Genomic DNA, 24,844 nt, shown 5'->3' on the forward strand with positions numbered 1-24,844 from the left:
AAGCCCAGCAGTCTTTACTCATTAAAAACCCCATTAAGGACAGAATTCCAATTTTATATCTCATAATATTTGTGCAGTCAGGTTTATCTTGGGAACAAATAGATAGGACTGTTCTGCCGTGAGACATCTGTGAGTAACCTTTCACCTCCTGTCATGTTTATGTTCAACACAAAACACATTTATCAAAATGCTGCTTTGGATTTATATAATGACTTTCATCCCACTGCCTCAAAGAACATTATTCTATTTGCCACGGGTTTGTTTATGCCCATTTTGTGGAATAAAGGAAGATTTTCCTTAGCTGATGAGACAACCTGGAAAATGGGGTACTACAGATCCACTTTAGTGGTCATGTGAACCTTGCTCCTCTAGCTCCCCGGGCCAGGCAAATGGCCAAATCTTAGAAAACATTTTAATCGCTCCACCAAAACCTCTATTTTTATTTAAGTCCCGATTAACAAATGTTAAACAAGCTTGCTGCTATCAAAGCCGTAGAAGATGTGAGACATCACTGACGTTTTCCCACCCCCTGCTTTGCTCTCCCCCATCCTCACCTGATTGACCTCCGAGAGCGCTGCCACGCCGGGAGCACCCGCACCCCCAGCTCTCCTCCGGGATGGCACCGTGCCTGCCAGGACACCGCCGCCTCCTCCTCCTCCTCCTCCTCCCTGGGCTGGACACTGCCTCCACAGTCGCCCAAAGAGCTCCTGCATTTCTGCAGCCAAGATCACCTCCTCCTGCAGGCCCAACCGTGTTTTGTGCATCTGGGGTATTTCAGAATACGGGAAAAGGTGCCAGAGGTTAATGAGCCCCCCTTCTCCGAGCTCCCACGGCTCCCTCTGCTGAGGGACCACCATTCAAAGTAAACTTCTCACACTGAATGAATTTTTCATAAGTTAATTGTCTCCGTCCTTTTCATGAATTAAATTAAACTGGGAACATCAAGCATATACTGTCAGCTTTAGCTTCAGGCATCTTCACCTTTAGGTAATTTCTAACAGCAAAGGATGGCTCAAAACATGTGGCTGTTAACACCTTTCAAATCAAATCAACAAATAAGGAAAAAACAAAGGTAACCCTTATTCATACAGAATGCTTCATCTTGTACCATTTATCAAGGAAGACGGACAAGAATGATACCATTGTTCATTTTCATATCAATTGGCAGAAATTATCTTTATTAGAAAAATGAATTTTTCGTATATTTACAATTTTTACATCATGTTATACTTGGCACATGTGTTTTCCCCAAATAGTTATATACATTTCGGTACACACAGACATTCGAGTCCCCCATTCCCTTAATGTTTTTCTACATATTTAACAAAAATGAAGAACACAATACAATTTGTAAGACAACCATAATAATTATATATTTCTCTATCGTAAAAAGTTTGAAGCAAACATTTTTTTAATTTTTTTTTTTTTTTCTTCAAGATATGTTTCAAAATATTTATACAGTATTAGCACTCAGTCATGCACTGGGTTAAAATATGGTCGGGGTGAACTGCTGTGAGACGGGATGCGTGATGCGGGAGAAAAGTGTGTGACTCCCAGCTCCTTCAAGCTGCAACGTGTGCTGTTGGGTAGATCCCACCACCACCAGGATTTCAAAAGCAGGGACAAGGGGGTGCAGGGGCAGCTGGGTGTATGCGTATCTCTGCAACACAACAGTCAAAACTGTGTGTGTACACACCCTTGTGTGTTAAAACTCATTTCAGTTCACTAAACCTATCTAACAAAACAAGCAGTAATTGGAATGTCATAACTGGGTTTTAATTATTCTCTTTTTTCCCCAAACCTTTTCTTTTGAAGAATGCATTAGACTATGAATTGTATAATGAAATTCTGGATTCCCTTAAACATTAATTTATTTCATGCTTGATTCCAATTCACCGATATTCTTTTATTTCTACTCTAACATCCTGATTTATTTCCCCAGGTGCTGAGAGGTCTCCAAACCTCTACTATTCTTTGCTATCAATTGGAAATTTATTACTTACCCTTTGGTTTGAAATATGACACTCTTGAGAGTGTTACAGTAAATTGCACTAGTAAATAACAGAAGTGATAGGCTTTTTAATTTACTGTGTATGGAATCAAACGGTTCTAAGATTTCTGGTAAGATGCTATTTATGGAATGCAAATTTCTTCTACTGCAATGTAAATTAGTGCTCCGTGTAACCAGTACAAATTAGTACCCTTGGAGTTTTTTTCCCCCCTTCAGAACAAGAATACTTTTGCAACTGTACTAATAACTAATTTACTTTCTGAGCAAAATCCTAAATTAATAGTGTGAATTCCTACTTTCTCGAGATAAAAATGAAACTAAATTAGTCTCAGGATGATGACTGAAGATCCAACACTAATTTAGAGTTACATCTCTTTTGTCAGAGTTCAACTGCAAATAACTTCTAATCAAACTCAAAATAGCAATACATTACTTGAAACTGTTAAGAAATAGTTGTAAAATCTTTGTCACAATGCTGAATTTTTGTCTTGCCCCTCATTCTCCCCCAAAACTTTATACATATACATATATATAAAGCTTATATATAGCTTATATATGTACATGTATGTATACAAAGACTAATCAGTACAACACATTAAATTTACATTATTCAAGTAAACAGGTAAAAATGTTTTTAAAAGTGTTAATTTGAGATTCTAAAATATTTCTGGTGGTTTTTGTTTAGCAGCACAGAAATATTTGTGTTTCACCTAAGCCAGCAAAAATCATTAAACAGGATGAAAGGAAGCACAAAACGCCCTTTAGGCTTTGTGTAAATTTGAATCTGATGAATTAAAATTATTAACTCACAGGTGAAGCGCTTCTGAGAGAACCTGATATGTATGGATGCAAATTTTGCATAAAAATAGTATACTTAGTTAAGAATCAGGTAGGAGTTTGCCTAACACATTAATGAATTCTGTTTGAACCTTCTGGTTTCAACAGGGAAGACACAAGATATACTGTGCATGTGCACGTGGGTGTGAGGTGTGAAGACAGAGAGATCAAGCTGTTCTTCATCAGTGCAAAATGGACGTTCTGAAATGAGTAAGACTATATCAAAATATTATAGCTGATATGAAGTATAAACTGTAAACAGTTCTTATTAAAAATTGCACTAGTTACCTTCCTACCTGCACACAATTCTACATGATGCAATTTTCATACCTTTGCAACATGAGGTTTGGTTTTGTTTTGTTTTTTAATTCTGAGCATGAGCTGCTCTCTCTAAGGATCTGCTCTCTCATCACTTAGACCTCCCTATTTAAGTCAAAAGGTATTTTCACCCAAGTTTGGAATCCAGGCTTAGGCCAGGTAAAAATGAGCTAACCAAAAATTTTCTTCTTGCAGATGAAGGACTTGGAAACAAGTTCTTCCTGTAACAAAGTGTAGACAAAATTTGACCCTACAGAATTTTCTGTTTCTGGGTTAAGGTAGAAAATTTAATAACTACCCAACTCTCCCTTTGAACAAAAACTTGAGAATTACTTCAAAACAAATGATTTCAAGGTATTTTTTGTCGGAAGTTTTGGTTAGAGCACTGTAAATTTAGAAAAGAAGCCGAATACCACAAATCATCTCTTGGTCAAAATCTCCCCATCACCAGTTACAGCAAGCTCGAAAGCCTGTGCACTGAGAAAAGTGATTCTGACTTAAACACCGCTGCTAAACACTGCCTCTGTGTGCAAAACTGGTTTTGAAAACTGCACAGTCTGCGTGGAAGCATATACGGGTGGCCACTGGTGCACACACCAGCTGATCTTTTCTGGAAAGTTTTGCTTTTTAGGTATCCTTCCTCAGCTACCTTAAGCAACATGCTTAATGACCAGATGATCTCATAAACTGACACAGAATTTTAAAGTCAGTCACCAGGCCAACAGACCCTCTCTGGCCAAGAATCTTCAAAACAGTACGAGAAGACATCCTTTTCCTATGGCTCTGTTATTTATAGTGAGTATCATTTCCAGCTCTTTCGGACAGGAACTCTCCTCTGACATGTTTTCATGTGTCCTAGCACAATGCAGTCCAGATCCCAGCAAGTCCTTTAGCCTCTGTAATAGGTATCAAACACTACAATTGCTGCTAGAGGCTCTGTGGATCTAGGAGGTTTGGAAAAGAGAGAAGAGAATCATTTAAAATAAAGCACTGCTGAAATGTGTCCCACGGCTTTGGGAGATTGCTCACACATGACTAGGTTGGAAAGTGTATGCACGCACATGTGTGTATACTGTATATATATTTAGGTTAACAAGTTTAAACTATTAATAAAGAGCTTCTTATAGTATTTGGTAATTAAAATATCAGGCTTGTATCATTCAAAATAGTGCAACCTACATAGCAATATACAGGAAAATTACACACATTTTTTTCCTATTACCATTAATATGCTTGTGCATATCAAGATGACAGGATACCCTTTTCCATAGGATTAACCTTTTGCATATTTAATTATATTCTTTGGCCCATTTTCCGGTGAAACCTCGTATGACAACGTAAAGACTTTGGCTTTAAAAAAAAGAAAGCTCCTTTTTTTTTTTTTTTTTTTTTTTTCAGTGACTTTCAGAAACTTAAGTAGAATTCAAATCACTTTAGTTAAAAATTATCATTTCCTCCAGAAGCCACACACCCCGCAGCCTGTCACAGACCACCCACTAGTGTAGATAACTGTGAACCTCCAATTTAAATTTTTTTTTTTTTCACTTTTGAAGATCATCTACACTTCAAATGTTGCACAACACATCCTCCAAAATTTTTCTCGACTCCTCTAATCTTGTCCCAACAGTGAACAAGAAAGGTCTCCTTCCCCAACAGCATGGGAAGGCACGGCCACCTCGTGAGGGCCTTTGACTACATCTCTGAGTCCAAATACAGGGTTTGCAATGTGAAACGGAAGCCAAAATATATTCCCAAAAGGTTTTTGCCATTAAATAGCATTATTAAATGGGCTCAATTAAAAAAAAATTATCAGACTAAACAATCCTGTAGTAATGATGTAACACAAATCCCTTCAAAACAGCTACTCTTACGTACTGCAATGCACAAAACAAATTTTAAAATGTATTCTCATAATGCATTTGCTGAGAAAAACATATCATTTCTTCTAATAGTACTAGAAGTGCAAAACAAGACATTCTCCATTAAAATTTCATGTCACTGTAAATATTACCATTTGCCACATTAAAGCTTAGTACCATTTATGAGAAGTGAGGAAACCTTCATCAATTCCCAAGCAAAGTATCATCTCACTTGGAACTTTACAGTGCACTGAATAAGTATCACAATATTTATTGGTATTTATTTTCACAGTTTTCTAACGTGCACATAGAAATATAATTTTTGAAATATATTAGTAAAAACAAATACTAATACAAAAGGGAAAGGACAAAACATCTAGGAGTATAACTGCTTATCACCACTACTTTTTAAGAGTTGGAGAGTCAAAACCATATCTCTTTTAAATATGTAATACTATATTTAGTGTGGTTATCTACTAATAAAGGTATTGCATGACAATGTTACAGCATGTTTATATTCTCTACTAACTTAGCATTGTTTTCAATACAGGTAAAGAATTAAGCAAAAGGAGTAAAAAGTGTCATTTAAGTGCTAAACAACAAAAACCTGGTAACTAGTGAGGTAACTTAATTTTACTTATATTATTTCTGGTTCTTAAATCATAGATATGACAAAATCATCACAAAATCAGCAGTGGATTCTTACAGTTGTTAGACTGGCATTCATTTAAAAAACCCCGGTTTCAACCACAGCAGATATATTCTGCAGTATGTAACAAAAAAGCTCATGAACCTGCAAGAAGAACAAAGGTGCATTTTCACTGCATTGCAGGGTGATGCACCCTTGTAATCCTGACTTCCAAAGTTGCAGGACATTGGAAGAGCACATATTTTTAGAGAGCGTACTCTGTACACAGGTCGGGTGAAGCAGGGCAAAGAAAAGTTAAAAGCTTGACAGGTGAAATAAATGAGGAGCTTATTTACAAAGAGTGCAGTAACCCTCCCCAGCAGAGAAGAGAGAAGCAAGGCAGGATTTCTGCTCCCATTTAACAGGGCAACAGACACCAGCGAGCACAACCAACCACCTCTCCATCCCACAGACATCACTGCGACACTGTAATGAAGGTGAAACATGGGATTCATTCTACAATGAAAGCTGAGCATCAACAAGAATTTTACACTATGTACAGCATGCACACACCAGACAGAGAAGTCTGCATGATCAGAGTGATGCAAGAGGGGTGACAGGCTTGAGGATACCCCCATTTAACCACAGCTTCACGGGGAACTCCAGCCAGAGCAGGCTGAGCCTTTCCTCTATCACACCATAGCCCTGTCTGTACTTGCATGCACGTCCGCAAATACATATACAGCTGTGATTAAACTCCACTCCCTCCTAGTGACAGCAAATATTAACATGTTGCTAATACATTTAAATAAGACAGTACAGGCGAGTTTGGGCAGGGAAATGACTCATATCATAGATCATACTTTTAAAAGCCTTTATGCTCTTTCAGAAGTTCCTTCAGCGCTGTTACATTTTGAAGGCTCAGCTCTCAATAGGAAGGAAGTTTAGATTGAAAAAATAACATTGGTAAAACAATTTATCACTGGAAAACTGCTTTTATGTTGCAAACCAGATTGCCCTCCAACAGGAAAGATTGCTACTTTAAAAGGACTTTTGAGCTAAGACAGGACTAGAGCTGGGAGAGGAAGAGTTTAGCAAGGGATGGCTGACACTCCATTTTGAAAGAAGCACACGGTGCGATGATTAACACGTAACACAATCTAGCCAAGCCACAGGATAGTTACTGTTCTACATAAACTGAGAGAATTTTGCCATAAAGGGTCTGTTTTCACTAGGGTTTATATATCAAACATCTTAAATGTAAAACAACAAAAAGATTCACCTCTTGAATTCTTCCTAAATCCCAGCTGACTCTTAGACCCTTAGATTCGTACCAAAATTCCTGTTCTATATTGATGAATCCAGCAAGGGAAGGAATAGTACCAAAATCTTCCCCAAGACTAAGATGCATATGCTACACTGCAGAAATGGGAAAACAGCAAGTTATTCTACAAGGAATAGATTCTGACACTTTTATTTCATGCTGGATAGTCATGTGGAATAAAGAAAACAATGATACCGACTAGGCTGCGAGTACTGCAGAACCCACAAACCCAGGTGCTGCTTCAGTAACTACTTGCATAAGCACAGGAACTTATGTGCACCCGCAAGGTTTACCTTCGTACTCGCTTGCAGATTTAACTCACAGGGTTTTGAGGCTGGGGATAAATGGACCGTTACTTTCCTAAGCCCGCCTAACTGAGGTGTCTAAGTTAGGAGCCTATACTTTCTAAAAAGTCAACAGACAGGTAAAATCTTTCAGGACACATCACACACACAACTGCTCCCAAGCCTCTAGTGCTCTGAAGAACCTTCCAGAAGGAGCTTTCTCTCTCTCTCTCTCTCTCCCCACTGGCAACAGAAGGAGCTGAGCCTTCCAGCCCAGAAACCCAAAGCTACACATGCTTCCTTCAAAACTATGTTAAAAGATTTCACCAGAAAAAAAAAAACAAAAAAACAACAACCAAACCCTCCTGACTTCCCTTGTGATCCTTCCTTCACGTCCTAAGCGTTCCTGAAAGATCACAGAGAAAGAGACATGTATTTATGAGATGCTGCCAAAACACGGTGAGCTGGTGGTGATTTCATTTCTGTTTGTCCACAGCAGTTTTTCTCCTAACCAAGCTTCTTAGATAGCAGAATAATGAATTCTGAGCAAAAGCTGCAAAACATTAAATGAAATTTTCCAGAAATACAAAAACTCTTAATTTTCCTTAGTTTTATCTTATATATTAAAATATCTTATTTCCATGCGTTTAAGTCAGTGGGTGACTACACTGCTCTAAGAAACACAAGCAGAACACAAAATTCATTTCAAAGTAAAAAGGAAAATTTACTGTGGTGAAAAGGGAAAGACAAAAACATGAAGAAATTCTACAATGTCTTTAAAAGAGGAAAAAAGCAAGAGGCAGGTATGTCTATGTAGCTGGTTTTACCTCCATGTACCTACTCCATTCCTCAGCAATTCAATATCCTGCCTCCATAAAAGTTGTCGTCCAGGAGCAGTGTAACACTACAGGACATGCTACCAAGAATGGCCCATATCATTTACAGCCTGATTCAGTTCCAGCTGGAGTCACAGGAAATCTTGGTGATAGGAATGACCAACAAACTGCTAGAGCTGTAATCAGGAAAATGTAACAAGTCACCAGCACCATCCAGAAAGGTACAGAAAGGATGGCCACTTATGCAGGAAGATTCTTTTCTCCTCTTCAAGAATAGCAGCAGCTGGAGTGAGAGAGAGGGAAATACAGAAAGTCTTGATCTCAGTTTAATTGAAAGTCAGTGCAAATATATCAACAAAGCTCAGGCAATAATCCGAATTCCACGCGCTCTACGGCTGAGCCTCACAAGCTGTGGCTTGTGGCTGTACTGTTGAAGATTTTTCTTCAACTTCTCAGCTTCTTCTTCTTTACACATATACATCTGCAGCCACGCCAGCTACTCGCCTACAACCCTACACTTTAACCTCTTCTTCCCCCTTTATTCACTCATTATATACCAAGATCAAAACAACAAATGCATGCAGATTCTTATTCCCTCTACTTTCAGTATCTGGTTGGTTTGTTTGTTTTTTTTTTCCTTCCTTAAGGCAGCATCTTTTATTTCCATGTGAACAACTGCTGTGCAACATTATCAAGTCCTCCCTCCGTCTCTTTAATTTGTTTTGGTTTAGGGGAGGTGGTTGTATTGCATATTTGCAGTTAATAATAATAAATCTCTACAGTCACCAGAAATCTGCTCAAATCAGAAAAAGCAAACACTGCAATATATTTCTTTGAAGCTAATTTGCTTGTACATTTCACAGAAGGATAAATCCACCTGGGTTTAGGATGTTTACATTTGGATCTCAACAGTTTACTTAGAAAATGTCATAAATGGGAATTTTTCTTTCCCACAACTTCACATACAGGACTTAAATATATATTGAATTATGTGTGTCTAGTTAGATAGAGATGATATAAAAGACTTGGAGTGATCAGCAAATATTTTGAGAGCTTTAAGATGATGCAAAAGAGAAGAGCCACTGCTGAGTTTTATGATTCTCTTGGTAAAATTCTGTGACTTGCATGGTATTTTTGATATCAAACCTGTCAGTATGATATCACAGCACTGTGATATAAGCAAATACCATATCTGCTGGAACATAACAGATAGTGCAAAATACTTAATATTTTAATACACTAAGATTTGGATTGGAAATTAAAATTTGCCTGAAATATTTTTATTAAACTCATTACAACAATATTCATGCCTTTAGTCCATTTGCCTTCCTGTGGACCTAAGACACACTGTATACCTATGTCTTTGGGAAAAGGTTTTAGCTCATAAAAAGTAGTGTTCATCCCATAAACACCCTGGCCCTGCATAGCTCATACAACTATTCCTAAGATATGTGAAACTCTCTAAGGGCAGGTAAGGATCTTCTGTTTAGAAAAACCACATCCAGTGAGGAACCAGAAAGCATACCATGAGAATCAGGGCCAATAACTGTGACCAAATGTTGAATAAAGACTACTCAAAACATATTTGCTTTGGACAGTGTATAGCTACCCACAGATACGCTTTCTGAACAGACTTATGGTAAAGTATACTGAGATTTTTGAAATCTGGGAAGGGACTCAGAAGCCCAAATCTCATTACATTTCATCCCTTCAAAAATATTGTCCTTCACCATCATGGTAAATGTATAAATACATTTGTAAATACCAAGAACTTGTCCTGGACTGTTTGGTAATTAAGTCAGCTTAAATCTGTTTAATAAAAAAAAAAAAAAAAAAAAAGTATTTTGTCTATCCCTATACATCTTTTCTGTTATCTCCCATCTTCAGTATGCTATTCCAAATTAAACAACCTGCATACTGTACCGCTGGCATGCAGATACTACAATTACACCTGACAGGCATGATGCTGTTGAAAAGAGTTTCAGTTTAGAGAAAAGTTGGGGTAATATTCCCATTTTCCAGTTCACAGTGGTAATGGTTTCCCTGCTCAGTGTTCTTCAGTGAAATTGTAGGGAATAACGCTTGAACAACCTAAACTTGGTCTACACAAAAAAACCTAAAGCAATTCTCAGAGTAGCAGGAGAATGGGAGAGCACCACCTGTTGAATGCTTTCAGTATTTAAATATATTAGCAATTATATTTACTTCTTTAGTTTCATTTAACTCTACTCACGAAAGGCTTCCTCTCTTCTCTTCCACACTCTCTCATGGTTAAAATCTAGTGGGTTTGGGTTTTTTTTTTCAGTGAGGGTGAGGAAGGGTGTGTAGCAGATATTTTATTTGTGAAATAATCTGATTGAACTTTACTAGAAGTCAAAGTCATATAACAATCCAACCCTGTTATGTGAATATCTTTGTATACCAGTAAGTGATAATAAAGATGCTGCTCCCTAGTTATGTGTGCATATATTCAATTTATATAACAGACTTGATCGGAGAGTTTAAAAAAAATGGCCTGCTGTTTGACAAATATGCACAATATTCTCGAAGAAGTCCCTCGAGGGGTGTTAATCCTTCACTGTATATGCAAATAAATGGTATTGCACTCCTCACTGATTACACTGAACGTATGGCTGTCGGTGTTCAATACCGTATTAACAGCTTTAATACTATCAACATACAAATAATTAGATGTCACTAATATACTATGAACAAAGAACTACAGTTGGTTGGGGTTTGGCTTGGGAAGTGAAGGAACAAAAGAAATACTATACAGCCCTGAGTAATCACCAATAAGGGGCAAATGCAAACTTACGTACACATTAGGCCTCAAGGTTACTAATAAAGTCCACAGCTCTAGAATAAGTGCCATATAGTGGTATCTAAAAATATATACTCTGGATTAGGCAGCTGTGAAATTTCTGAGAAGATGACTGCAGACTTTTCAATGAATTAGTTTGCAATGGTAAGTGCATGTGAAATATAAGAAAAGCATTTGTACATCAACATTAACCAATATCCATGGGGCTTCCTTTTGGTACACAGCAGTTCACATGTTTGGCCCTCCAGCCTTGCCTTTTATTTTCTGTTAGTCTAGAGTGAACATACTAATTTTGTGCTAACACACTGTATCTTACTTATTAAGGTCCTGGGGTTTGGGGTTCTTTTAATTATTATTTGGCTTTTGAAAACGATTATGAAGCTAAAATATATTTCGGAAGTCTAGCTTTCTGTTCTCTTTGAGAGTCTTGCTTTTGAAACTGTGAAAATACATTCCTAATTCTTTTTGTCTGTGTCATACTACATGCATACCGTATTGCTTATCCAGTACTAGAAAATCATTAAACATTTCTAAGGACAAAAGTACATTGAATGATAGCAACATAAATTAAAATAACCAAAATAGTAAAATCATTAGATACAAAACAGCATAGTTGCCAACATATATTGGGGCTAGTTCAGCACAGCTTGCCATTTATATATAAAGCATACATAAATGGCTGGGGTTCATCCTTTTCAACAACACATATTTTAAAAGGATAGTTAAGAGCATACTAGTTTACCTATTCATGTACAAAAGTACATCGGGAAAGGGAGAGGTTTACTTATCGTTTACCATAGCAGGATACAGTTAAAGGATAAATTCTCCCTCTAAGATGGTGGCAACTATTTTTTCCCTATAGATAAAGTGTTCATGGAAAATTTAAACATCTGATTCAATGCTAAGCATTTTCTTATACACACGTCTATTGCTACAGGAATTTAAAACCCTTGAAGTTGAGTACAAGCTATTCCTATTTGCAACATAAGGCAAAACATGCTCTGAAATGTACATGTCATTATGGATCCGACCATCCCTGGAACAGTATGATGCTGTAGACTTTATGGATGACCTTAAATAATTATCATTTCTTCCTCTTGTTGGTAATGAATGTTTATAAAGATCAGCTGGACTTCGCCTAAGAGATAAGTGCTGCTCATCACGATACGAGTGCAGAAAGGGATTGTCATCCGAGTGAACAGTATACAGGGACTTGCTCCTCTTACTGTCCTCTAGAGTGTGAGTTACAAGTGAGGCCTTGTTGCTCAACAGTTTGCTTGAGGGAACACTAAACATGCTTGCATATGGACTACTTTGTAGAAATTTCTCTCTTTCTTTCAAGCTTATACTACGAGAAGGTCTTCCACTATCCATTTCCCTGGACTTATCAGCGATATTATCAACAGAATGTTGCCTGCTAATCCTCAACTTATTTTTTTTATGATATTGAAGAGCGTTATTTTGTGACCAACTATGCTGGTAGATTTCTTCAGGAAGTGATAAGTTCGTTGTATCCTGCAGCATCTGATCTTCTTCAATGTCATAGAGGTTCCCCATCCGCAAGCATGCGTCGCATTTATAGGGAGATCTGGTTGTATAGTGTCCCGCATAAGTGGGCAAATTGGAGAGACAGCTCCTGCAGTGGGTAGAATTCTGTCTGTATCTATCATTCATGTCAACTAGGGAAGTGTTTTTATCTTTTAAAGTGTAGTGTTTTGCATAAAGTTTATACTGGTCATTATTTGGAAGACTGTCTTCATTATGCAAGGGAGTCCTGTTAGCATGTTCTGCTTTCCTGTAGTTGTCGTTGTGATCTTGATAAACATCAGGAAACTCTATAGTTTCTGGAAGGACAATGTTTTCAACATACTGAGGTGTGTCCAAGCGGAATCCTGGCTCCTTGTCACCTTCAATCGTGTAGATTTTATCCCGTGGAGAGCTCTGTTTGGTTTTCAGATATGTCAGTTCCACTTCACTACAGTCTTTTGGGTATTTTGATGCTACTGTCCTTTTTTTAAAATTGTCCTTGGTTTTGTGGTGCTTGTTGTTGTTTTCAGGTTCCATATGGCAAGTAGCTCGGCTTGAAGTCTCTGATACATCTGAATGGACAACCTCTTCAGGAAGGTATCTTTGGCTTTTCACTGAAAGCTGCCTGTTTTCATCTGACTCATTTTCTCTCTGGGAACCTTGGCTCTGACGTACAGATTCTTGACGTAAAGATTCAACAGATTTCCTCCAAAGCTGCCTGGGTCTGGAGTTCGCTTTTGCTTCTGTTGTTACTGCAACCTCTACTGTATTTGGATTGGACTCATTCAGTGTGAGAGGATGCTGGCCTTGGAAAACATAGTTGTTAAGATTGTCCTTGTGTCGATTGCCAGGAAGTGTCTGCAGTTCACTCATGTTGTCACCAAAAAAGTTGTCCTTTGTCTGAAGGGATCTGTTATCAGAAAATATCAAGTTTCCCTTATCCATGACCATGTCCATAATCAAGGAACCCCTCTGAATAAAATCAGCTGTTCTTTTGGGGGAGTTAATTCTTGAAGGATTGATATTGGTCATATTTTTTGCTGTTCGCAGTAGTTTTAACATGTTGGTTTGGGAATTGGTCAAAGTAAAGTCAGGAGACTTCTTTTTTTCTTCAATGTGTACTCCATGAATGCAGCTGTAAATACCCTGTAATATGAGTAACATAAAACAAATTAAATCACTAGGTGTAAATTTTAAACACTTGCATTCTATTTATAAGTAGCAATAAAAAGAAATTAACCATTGATTATCTAATGGCTGGCAAGATTAAAAGTACATATCTATCCTTTTAGCATTTCCTTTCATCAATATGGAAGAATAATTTCTTCCATAGTGTTGGAACTGTAAAGGAGAAAAAATTGTCAGTGTTTAACAAACCAGTGGTTCACGTTGGCTTCCCTTGCTTATTCCAGAAACCAAGATGAGAAGGGACCCCAGAAGGTTCTCTAGTCTCATCACAAAACTTAGCTAACCTTCAGTAACGAAAACTATTAACTTAAACCAGTGATTAAGTTACCTCTCTAAACAAGGCTGCAGTCAGGCTATTTTCTTGGAAGTCAAGGCACTCTTCCATTTCACTGAAATAAAAAGGCTTCTAGCCATCATATTTTAGATTTTCTGTTTATTATCCTGGTATATATGAAAAATCCCAGCTCTTTCTAAAGCCTGAATTTGAGTTCATCTTGAGCCCATCTTTCAACTCCAATCTCTGCAGTCACTCCTGGGAGCAAAACTGATACTTCTGACCCTGTGAACTTGTAATTCTCAGAAATTTGCCTGTGAAATAAGTAATTTTTCTCCCCCTACATTGGTTAGGAGAATTTCACATGTAAAAGGCCAAAAGTATAAGGTTCCAATGTAAAATATGGAGGGTAAAGTGTATATGCTTTTCTAGACAATCTCCGACAGGGTAGGGCAGAGTCTTTTTAATGCAGTTCCAATACAGTCCAATTTACTCAACAGGGTAATTTCAGCACATTTTAAAGATTAGGCATTTTAGTATAATTTTCAATTCTCCTCAGCTATATAAAAAAATCTAGCAAAACCTATTACCTAATGAAAGTAGTATGTGTTCAAAAAAAGAAGACAAAACCCAATGAATTCGTCAAAAATATAGCAAGCTCATAATTCCCTTAATTTACGACAAGTATCAGTCATTTGGATATGTAAATCGACTTTGGGTTAGTCATTAAAGCCTGTCTTAGTGTCTAACCAAATATAAATGATAATTGTGTTTGACCTTTTCTCATATATTCAAGTTTGCTATCAAGAAAGCTTGGAAAAATATTCCAGCATATTTTTACTACTTAAAATCCACTTGTTTAATAAATACACAAAACTGAGAGCTAATGTTTGTCATCAATTTAGTATTTATTTTCTATGGATTTTTTTTGTGGAAAATCGTCCACTTCCTGCATCTGAGCAGCTCTATCATTTCTTCACCAAAATTTCCCTAAATGTATTTGTTTTCAGCATTTGATTCCTGATTATCCTGGCATATGATAATTCATAACCTGGAATAATCCAATGGAGAAAGGACTTCCCACGGAGTGCGAGTACATCCTAAGCCCATTGGCTAGAACATCACACTGATGCTCTAACATGTATTTCAAATGTCCAAGTGGGATTAAAAGGAAATATAATGTTTTAGGGAGACAGCACTTTCTCTGTCTGTTGCCTGAAGAGGGAAAATGAAAGTAATACTAACCCTGCTGATTGAGAACAACAATCCCGGCCTATCTGAGCAGACTCCAGTGAAGCAGAATCGAAGTTTCCAGTAAAATAAGTGTTCCCAGACAAAGGTTATTAAACTGAGTGCCATGGCTGCTGCAAGCATGTAAAACACTCCTGCCATGTTGTCAATGTCCAGCTGGCTGCTCATGACTTCATTCTTCTCATTGTGGCAAATACCAGTCAGCCACAGGGTTTCTAACTCTTCCATTTCCCCTAGGGAGAGCAAGGAGTCAAACCAGTTAGAATGAAAAAGTTACTGCTCACAGTATGCGAAAATCAGTTAAAAAATACAGCACACCATTTAATGCTTCATTTGTGGAGCACTTTAGTCTTACCTACCGAGGATTTGCAAATATAGCAGATTTCAACTCGCAGCACCCTAGTTTCAGACGTCCTCAGATTTCATAAATTACGTGGGAAGCTGGCTGCTCTAGAAAGCAGGATCTGTGATTTGGGTAAAACTTTTTTCTGCTTGCTATAACTAGTATCACTTGTTCCAAAGAGTAGAACTGGAGGGTTCCCATCCCAGGGGATTCCTCCACCCCATCCACAAGAGCTGCACCCAGGAGGCTCCTCCCATCCCAGTCCAAGAGGTGCCACCAGTGCTGCCCAGCTGATGAGGACTGAAGTTTGCTAGTGAAACACGCACACACCATCACTCGTGTGATTCACAAGCATCAGTATTTACAGACCCCCCAAACAGCAGCCATATCTGTGCCCAGACCCTATACACCCCTTACCCTGGCACCAGCTTGGAGCCCAGGTCTTCACAGAACTCCCCTAACAGATCGCATCTGCCCCCATGCTCATAAACACCAAACAGAAAGCAAGATTGCATCAAAACCAGCTAGGAACGGAGTTTAGTAAAAGGATGGGACGGGCTGCAGCAATTAGACACAGGGCTCAGTCAGACAAACATCCTGACACACAAACAGACTCTTTTATGCCCCTTCCTCTCCATTTTCTTGTTTCTCCCTGATCCACTCTAACCACTCCCTTCAGTCCTTCCCTTATACATCACAAAATAAATTTCACATTTTCTCACAACCCCTTTAAAACAGGCTGTAAGAAGTTTGTTCTTTCTTGTGAGACCCACGATAACCTTATTTCCCTTTTTTGGGTAAGTTGCAACATTCTGGCTGAAGCTCTCCTGACATTTCTGGTCTCTGCTATTGTCTCTGGTATTGTTTGTTGCCCAGGGTTTGATTTATTAGCGTTCTGGTCTCTTGTTTTACTTTTTCTGTCGAACAGCCACTAGCCAGACAACCTCACAATCCAGGTATCTACATATCCTTTACATCCACATACCCCTTCCATATCTTGACTCCAGCCTCCCAGTCCAAGATGTTTCTGAACGTTAAAAGACAGACCACCCAAAACCACAAAGGTTAAATGGCAAGTTTAAAAACTCAGCACGAGCAATAGCACCCAGGTCCAGCAGTTGGCTGCCCCTGGATGCTGCACCGGGCCATCACTGCAGCAGTCAGTCTCATTTTCTCTCATAGTTGGCTGCATTTCAGTAACAGGTGAACTGATTTGAAGATGCAGTTTTAAACTACTTTCTGATCTGCAAGCACTTTAAAAAGAAAAGACGTTATTTAATCAAAGCTTTCAAGTTTTCTTCCCCATAATAATGTTCATTATGGCAAAGCAATGACAATTCACCAACACTGGATGCAAAATCACCCAAAGCATTAGGTCTGAAGGTTACAGCAATGTTACATTGGAAATGGAAAGCTTGACTAGCTTTACCCATACAACACATGCAGCAAGTGAGGAAAAATACCTTCATATGCTACAGTATTAACAAAATTTACTGTGTTTCATAGGCCACCTGCTTTTCTATAGAAAATAACTGTCACTTAATGCCTGAATACATCCAGGAATACAGTATGTCCCTTTTCCTGTTTAAGTTTATTTTTTTAAAATGTAATTGTAACTAGCACTATCTTTCAAATGCAGTTGTTCTCCTGGCTTTCTGCCTCTCTTCAGTTTTTGTTTGCCCCAAGAGACCTGGGTGATACAGTAACTGCAAACCCTTCTGATGTCACATACTCCCTCTCTCTCCTGGTGCCCTGGACACCTCCCTCTGCTCCTCCCTGGCCCTCTGGACCACCCGGCCTTTCTTCTTATGGTCTCCTCTGGCCTGCTGCTGCTGCCACTGCCAGCCTCTTGGGCAGCAGCAGAAAAATAAGTAGTACCATCACATGCCTGAAGTGAAGCATCCCTGGCTTCTGGCTCTGGTTATGCCATATCCTTACTGCCATTACAATATTTCATCTACTTAAAGCTGTGGAACCGGATCTACTCTCTCCCTCTGTTGCACATTGTTAGACTCAGAATCTGTATTTTCACTGGTGAGATCCGGCCTCAGATGAAGGACGCTATCACTTAACAGTGGTTGTTATTGCCAACATGGACAGAGGTGTGCAAGAAATCCTAACCGTTCCTGCCAAGATTGGGCTTTATATTGCATGATATATTCATTTTCAAACGGTTAGTGTTGACCTTACTGAAGCATTGCATGTGCATACATGTCTTTTTACTCTCTTGGATATAGTCAGCTGAGTAATTCTATTATTATTTTAAATTACATAAACATCACTGTTTCTAGAAAATACAGCAGGCAATACAGAGGGCCAGAAAGCACAATATTAACTGGCTTGGTGTGTTTCCCAGTTTAGGACATGGCTTCAATTTGGGGGAAGAACTCCCATGCCACAGATCCCTAATGCTTACCCAGTGATTAGGGAATACATTTTCAGTATTATAATCCCTACATCATTGAAGTAAAGATCAGGAAAAAAAATAGCTAGAAGCTATATTGACATTCCAGCTACCTTCAGGCTAGACTAGAAGATCATTGACCTGCTGTGCAAGAGCATTTTGCAGGATAGAGTGCCAGGGCACTAGGAAAGCTGCAGCCCACAGATAATTTGGATGTGTGAGTGGAAAGTGGAACACAAGACTGTGACGGAGAAATTGCTTCTCATGGAATGTGAAGGAAAAATTGAAGTAGAAAGTACTGAAGTACTTTAGCAAAGGCATCCATTTCACAAATTTGTAAGATTATTCGGTTCCTAGTTTAGTTTTTGCTTGAAGCATGAATTGAACCTCTACATCTGAAAAAGATGGTGTATCTTCTTCCCAGTGCTCCCAGCACTCCAGCTTCAAAACACCTAAGAGCATCCCCAAAGAAGTAGGTAAATCCTAATGAATCTTTAAAAGTCTTTTAATCCAGGACATAGGGACAATGAATTATTAATTGTAATGGTATAGATATTGCACATTGTTGCTACATAGATAATCGGGGTTCATTATTGCATTTCCATGTCTTAGAACATTTGGATTTCTTTTGCTCTGCTAAGCCTCAGTGGACTGTTCCCCTCAACTCTCTTTCAAGTCCTCCCCAAGGTCTGTAAATAAAACTCACAGAGGCTAGAGAAGAGAAAAGAACCCAGGTCCAAAGAGAGAGCAGTATTTCTGGTTTGTGCATTAGTAGCTGAAGCTCTGACAATCAGCCCTCATTACTTCCCACAGGAAAATTCACATCTCCCAAGACTGTCAAACATCAACTTGATTTGACTGCTGTGCCCTTTTACAATTCATAACAAAATTCACAAAGGAATTTAAACCTCTTCTTTATTACCGTTTCCTCTGCATTTCTTTCCCTTTGGCATGTACATCTAAAGTAACTATTGATAATCCACTAACCTTTCCAAAACATCACTACAGAAACCAACCAAGCTTGTTTTGAGACCAAAAAAATGACAGTGCCCTGACAAACTACAAAGAACAAAACATCCTAGAGTCTCGCAGATCCTGCTGCTGCAATATCCCTTCCATTATATCTGACAATGACAGAAATCGCTGTTAATTAATACCCAAAAGCAATCCACAATATTATAGATTGCAAAGCACTGTGAATCACTGGATTTTCATATTTATGAAATGATATTATCTGAGAATGGACAGATTAGGCTGGTAATTCTGGTCTATATATATATATATATATATATATATATCAGTTATCATTTACAGTATTTATATACATGTGTGTTTATACACACAGAAACAGGGACACACAGACAAAACAGTTACTAATTTAACTGTAGTAACACTTCAACATAGCTGACCCTATAAAACCAGCAAAAATACCCAATCTACTTATTGCTCTTTCTGCCCATTATGTTTTACCCAAGGTATTTTTATAACATTTTTATTAAGACATCTTCAAGTACGAGGAATTTTTAACTGGGGCGTTGATTCATGCCTTATAAAAATCAGTAATTTTTAAACATGGCCTGGAGTTGGAATTCAAAACATTGAACTTTGAGACTAGTTAAACTTTGGTTCAGAAAAAAAAAAACAACAAACAAACAAAAAAAACCATTTAAAAGAATCAAGTCCTTCTGGAAGACTGCTGTTCTTTCAAATCCTTTTGGGTGAATGTGTAAGGTGATGACACCTATAGCAATATACTAGTCTTGGCAATTGAAAGGCCAATAATTTGTGATTACCAAGCACTGAAGAGTTCAGTTGTCTCTATGTGTGCATAATTCTAATTGGCAAGTAAGAGCTCCAAACATTCCATAAGAAGGACCTTGGAAATCTAAGTCAGCAACCTCAATATATATATAAATGCCAGGCTTCAGTGAACCAAGTGTTAATGGAGTTCAAGTCTGCATCTAATAGGGCGGGTCTCAAGTTACTTATAAATATTAATCAGATTTATTTATTGTTTTCACTTCAGGCACTTACCAAAAACAATGTAATGCCACAGTCATTTTCTACCTTCATCCATGTGTGAACTAGTATAACAATTAAATGAATAGTTGCAGATTTCAGCAACAAAGTACATCATGACACCAGCACAAGATTAGAAAACGAAGAGTTCCAATATATTTGACAAAAAAAAAAAAAAAGTGTTTATTTTCTGCTTAATATGTTCAGAGTATATTTAACCTACAAAATTCACAAATAACTGCATGATGCCTACATGAAGATATTTTTAAAATTTCTATAGCGCTGTACCATAAAAAGTCTGCCTCGCTGACAGTGGAAGAATCAGTATAAGCAAGTATTTTAAAGATCCATATTTCAAGCAGTGTTGAGCCTCTGCATTATTCACCCAAAACACAGTATGGTCTTCTCTAATAAACTGCAAAATTCTAGCACTCTCAATGACAATTCAAGACTATTTACAATGGGTTTAGGTTACAGTGCAAACAGTACTTGGATCCTTTGTTACTCTCTTGGGTTTGTTCCTATGGCTATGGTGCTCTCTGCTCTGGCTGCTGTTTGCACGGAAACATGCCAGTTAGCCATTCTGACTGAATATCCCAGAAGTGCCTTTCTTTCTACATTTTAGTGTAACATTTCTAGCATATTTCACACTTTATCATTCTGGGAAGAAGTGATAAACTGTCCACTGTATTCCCTGAACAATTTCTTCACAATAAAAACATCATTATCCAGACACAGAAAAGATACAGATCAAAGGGTAGAATTACATGCTTTTCCTCGTCATAGCTCTTAGCAGTTTTTGCAGGCTGTGGTGTCATTTGTCCCTGCCACCACCCTCTCAGAGGTGAAAAACATGCTGCCCCTTTGCAGTCTCTGCCATTGTCTCTGGAGATGTGTCCATTCTCAGCGATTCTTTCAGGGGGGTTACTGGTGTCCCCAGATTCTGTTCATTTCCTAGGCTCAGCATCTGGTAAGGGTCTGGGATCCTCCCTTGGTTCTCAGCTTTGTTCATTAAACCACCTTCCTGAAAGAGGCAGTGTCTTCCCAAGTGATGGGCCAGCCTTGAGGCACTGACAATTAAAGCTGTCTAATTTCCGGGTCATTTCACTGATGCAATTTTGTTTTCTGAGTGCTTTTTCCCTCTATGTCTACACGTGCATTCAGGAAGATGCACACATACTGAAAATTACATGTTATTTATAAAAAAAAGAGAAATCTCAAACCCACATAACCCATCATTCTCCACATGTACTTATAGAAAAAGCAGTTTGGGGGAAGATTTTTTTCTTTTTTTTTTTGAGATGGAATAACAGTTTTTCAATACTTGTCTGATGCCTTCCCTGTGATTAGTAAAAAAACCCAAAATCTTTCATTATCACCCAAGTATGTCCCTAGTTACAAACTCGCCAGAAATAAGCAAGCACAAAGTTTTATAATTACATCCAAAACCAGAACAAACAGACTAGGATCACTTTCTCTGCTGCTTATTTAAAAAGCAATTAATAAAATCAACTTGCTCTCTATTCCAGGAAAGAAAACAAGGCCTCTGAAGCTTGAGTGGCACCTGAGCATCTTCCCCTCTTCCTGAGGATACAAATGTGGGGAAAGCAGAGAGATGTGGAGTCTAACCCTGTATCCTCCTGATGGTAAAACCAAGAGTGTTCACTGACAGTCGGTAAGTAACAAGCATCAGAAGTGCTGCCTGCCTGGTAGTGCCTCCAGCCCCCGACTCCAAACCACAGGGCTTTTACCCTTCTCCTCCCCACAGCTGCTGACAAGCACCAAAGGGCACAGTCCCAGCCAGTACAGTCATGGGCTGAGCTTCATCCTGGTAGAAAAACTCCCCCAAAAATCAAACAAAGCCCATGATTTACTTCCTTTGATCTTCACTCTTGGGAAGTAAGCCAGGCCTGGGCTGGCTTTCAGAGTGATTTGGGAATACAGCCAGATTAAGCGCAGACTCCTGACAGTCCAAAATAGCAGTCAGAAGCCTGAGACACGGCTTGGGTTTAAAAGGTGTGCGGCATTCAGTCACCTCCAGGGGAAACAACACCAGCAGAAGTTTGAACAGGGTTTGATGGACGGAACTTGAAGAAATGATAACAGAAATATGACTTTGGACCTACCTCTACACATGAAAAATGCCTGTCAAGGAGCCATTGAATAAAAAAGTTACATGAGGGAAGAATAAGCAGCAAAATAAAAACAGGGATTACAGTCAAAGCACTGACTAAGTGGAAAAGGAAGCAGAAATGGGCCTAGGGAAGAATTTACTATTTACTTGTGTTTCACTTGTCTACATTCTCTGCAAGAACAGTTATCCTATCAGATAATTACATTAATTTTATCAGATGTATAATTGGAAAACCAACTTTTTAATTTTGATTCTCTTATTATCCTCCAAATAATCAAATTAAATTGCTAAATAATTTGGTTTAATATTTTTGTAAGCACTAAAGTCTAGAACTGAGTTCTTACTTTTCTTCTTTAAAAGACAGGTGGTTTTCTGCTCTACTTTAACCATGTAGGTTAAAGCCACAGGTTCCTGGAGATAATCACTGATGGTTCACAGGCTGCCTCAGCTGCTTCCTTGGGTACTCTGGAGGGGTATTTTCATCAAGTTCTTACCTTAATTTTAACTTTTTATATTATTCTCATACATAAAGGGAGAAGAAATCTATTTTATATGTCCCTTCCAGATAAAAAAAAAAAAAAAAAAGCCTGCAATTGCCCCTTATCGCAAACCAATACCTGGCACGGAGGTGCCAACAGAAGAGAAACAGCAAATAGAAAACAAATTGAGGAAAAAATAATCTAATAGGGGTTTCTCTGGCAGTGGTATTTCTAAAATGGGCTACTGCTCCCTTGAGCAAGGGTGAGAGATTGGGTTTACACAGCGAGATCCTCCGCGCAAAGCCCGTGGAACGCCCCGAGCTGGGAACGGCCCAGCGCCAGGCCCTGCGGGGAAGGTCACCCTCCTCCGGCTCCAAGACACGCTGCCTTGCATGAATGAGAGCTGTCTGCTGCCTACAGAAATTAATTCTCCCCTATATTGTGTTGCTTCACACACTGCAACCATCCCTACCTAAGTGTACGCTGCATATTTTGCAGGAGCATGCCTGGGACAAGTAAGGAAACGATGCTCTGTCCAAGCTGAGCCGCAGCCTGACGTCTTTGTTGGTTTCTTGGTCAAGTACCACAGAGCTCCTGTGTCAGCCCATCCCCTAGCCTTGTATAAGGTGCAGGGCAGGGGGAGGCCACCCCGCAAGAGATCCCAGTGCATGTGACAGAGCAGAAGGTGCAAAAAGAAACAGGCTGGTACTGACGGCATAAGGGTGGTGACTCCTGCACAAAGCGCTAACCTGAGGTTCAGCCTGAGGAGCCACCATGCAAGTGAACTGATATATGCAAATTATAGATCTTGAATAAAGGGGTTAAATATATACTTTCAGATTGGTCAGATGTAGGGCATCATCTTAAAAAGATTGTGGCTGCGCTAGCAGAATCATCTGCTTATTCAGACTGGACAAACAGTTTTCAAATTAGGAACAGACCGTTTCCAGCTTACTTTGGTGAGAACTCCCACTAAGAGATGGGGGAGGAAGGTAGCACCCCATCGCTTGGAGACCCTAAAATTAGAGGCTCTTTCCCCTGAATATAGGAGTCAGAAGCCAAATGGGTTACTGTGCATTTGGTTCAATAAGCTCATCAGTTTCAATTTGACCTAGTTAAACATGCAGCATGTTTCATAGAAAAGATTATATAAAAGCACAGCAACTTTTTGAATTCAGTCTGGATCTCCCCAAACAATCTCTCTTACTCTTGTTTTCTGAGTTATTTACCCCCATAAAAATAGCAAGAAGAACACAGATGACTGACAGCAATAAGCTTATTGTGAGCTAATGACTGCATTCTGCATGCCCCCATTAGTTAAGGATGAATTAACAGAACTGCTAAGCACAACTTTCAATATTACAGTCCCTCTAACTCTTGTACAAACACCCTCCACTTATACACTCACACTCTCCAGTCACATTTGTTCCACCCACTGCTTAAGGAGGACACTAAATATATAAACAGAAATCACTGGGATTGTGGGTGTATTCTGCCCGAGCAGCACGCACTGAAAATATGTCCTTATAATTGCATATGTATTTCCTTCTTGGTCTTTAACAGCCAGCGTGAGTCACACTGCTACGCTTCCTTATAATCTAGACAGCGATTTGGAAGGCTTATGCTAAAATATGAAATAAAAAAATAGCAATGAGCTTTCCTCTTACAGATGTAAGGGGGCAAATCTCATTTCCACAGTTACCTATTACCCATAAGGAGTGGGAAGCAATTATCCACCCAGGAAAATAATTCTTAGTGTACTAAGCCATCCTAAAAGCACATGAAGTTTAACCAGATCTGAAAGTTATTAGGAATAGGAGAACAGACTCTCTGTGGAAACTCAAACCAAAACTGGTTTTCTTCTTTACATCTCTGTGTCTCTAATTGTGTTAAAGGTTGCAGCTTTTAGGGTTAAGGGCTTAATACAGGTGCCCCTCTTTTCCTGGAGATCTCTTCTAAAACCTTCTAAGCTCAGAACCTGCAGGCAGCGCAATACGTTACAAATATCTCACATGAGTAGATGCTTAACTTGGCCAGCTGGCTGATACTCTCCCACTCCTCCCCAAACTCGCTCTCTTTACCCAGCATTTTTTTGTTCCTCATTTCCATCCATTTCTGCTGTTGTGCATCTTTCACCCCTCAATTTCTGCTGCCTCCCCCATAGCTAAAGGCTCCTTACTGTCTTTCTCTCCATCCCATGCACACTCTGAAACCTGCTTACTTTCTTAATCCCAAAGCAGTTTTCTCATTTGCGGTTCAATAATCTCATTTGCTCACAAATGAAACAAAAAAAAAAAAAAAAAAACA

General features: G+C 38.8%; 1 protein-coding gene across 3 annotated transcripts in view; it reads right to left on the reverse strand.

Annotated features, from left to right (window-relative positions):
• Positions 1 to 1,155: 1,155 nt before the first annotated feature.
• Positions 1,156 to 24,844, reverse strand: part of GRIN2A (glutamate ionotropic receptor NMDA type subunit 2A) — a 189,356-nt gene continuing 165,667 nt past the window's right edge. The window contains exons 12-14 of one of the 3 annotated variants that reach the window (XM_026858754.1): positions 15,153 to 15,391; positions 11,991 to 13,591; positions 1,156 to 8,380 (exon numbers count right to left, since the gene is read on the reverse strand). In XM_026858754.1, the coding sequence (XP_026714555.1) occupies positions 8,365 to 8,380; positions 11,991 to 13,591; positions 15,153 to 15,391 (1,856 nt within the window). In that variant the 3' untranslated portion in view covers positions 1,156 to 8,364. Of the gene's footprint in view, positions 13,592 to 15,152; positions 15,392 to 24,844 lie in introns of all 3 variants that reach the window. The other 2 variants (XM_026858753.1, XM_026858752.1) reach the window with 2 other exon arrangements.

Source organism: Athene cunicularia, assembly GCF_003259725.1.
Source record: "Athene cunicularia isolate RWA chromosome 14 unlocalized genomic scaffold, athCun1 chr14_part1, whole genome shotgun sequence".
NCBI classification, from domain to species: Eukaryota; Metazoa; Chordata; class Aves; order Strigiformes; family Strigidae; genus Athene; species Athene cunicularia.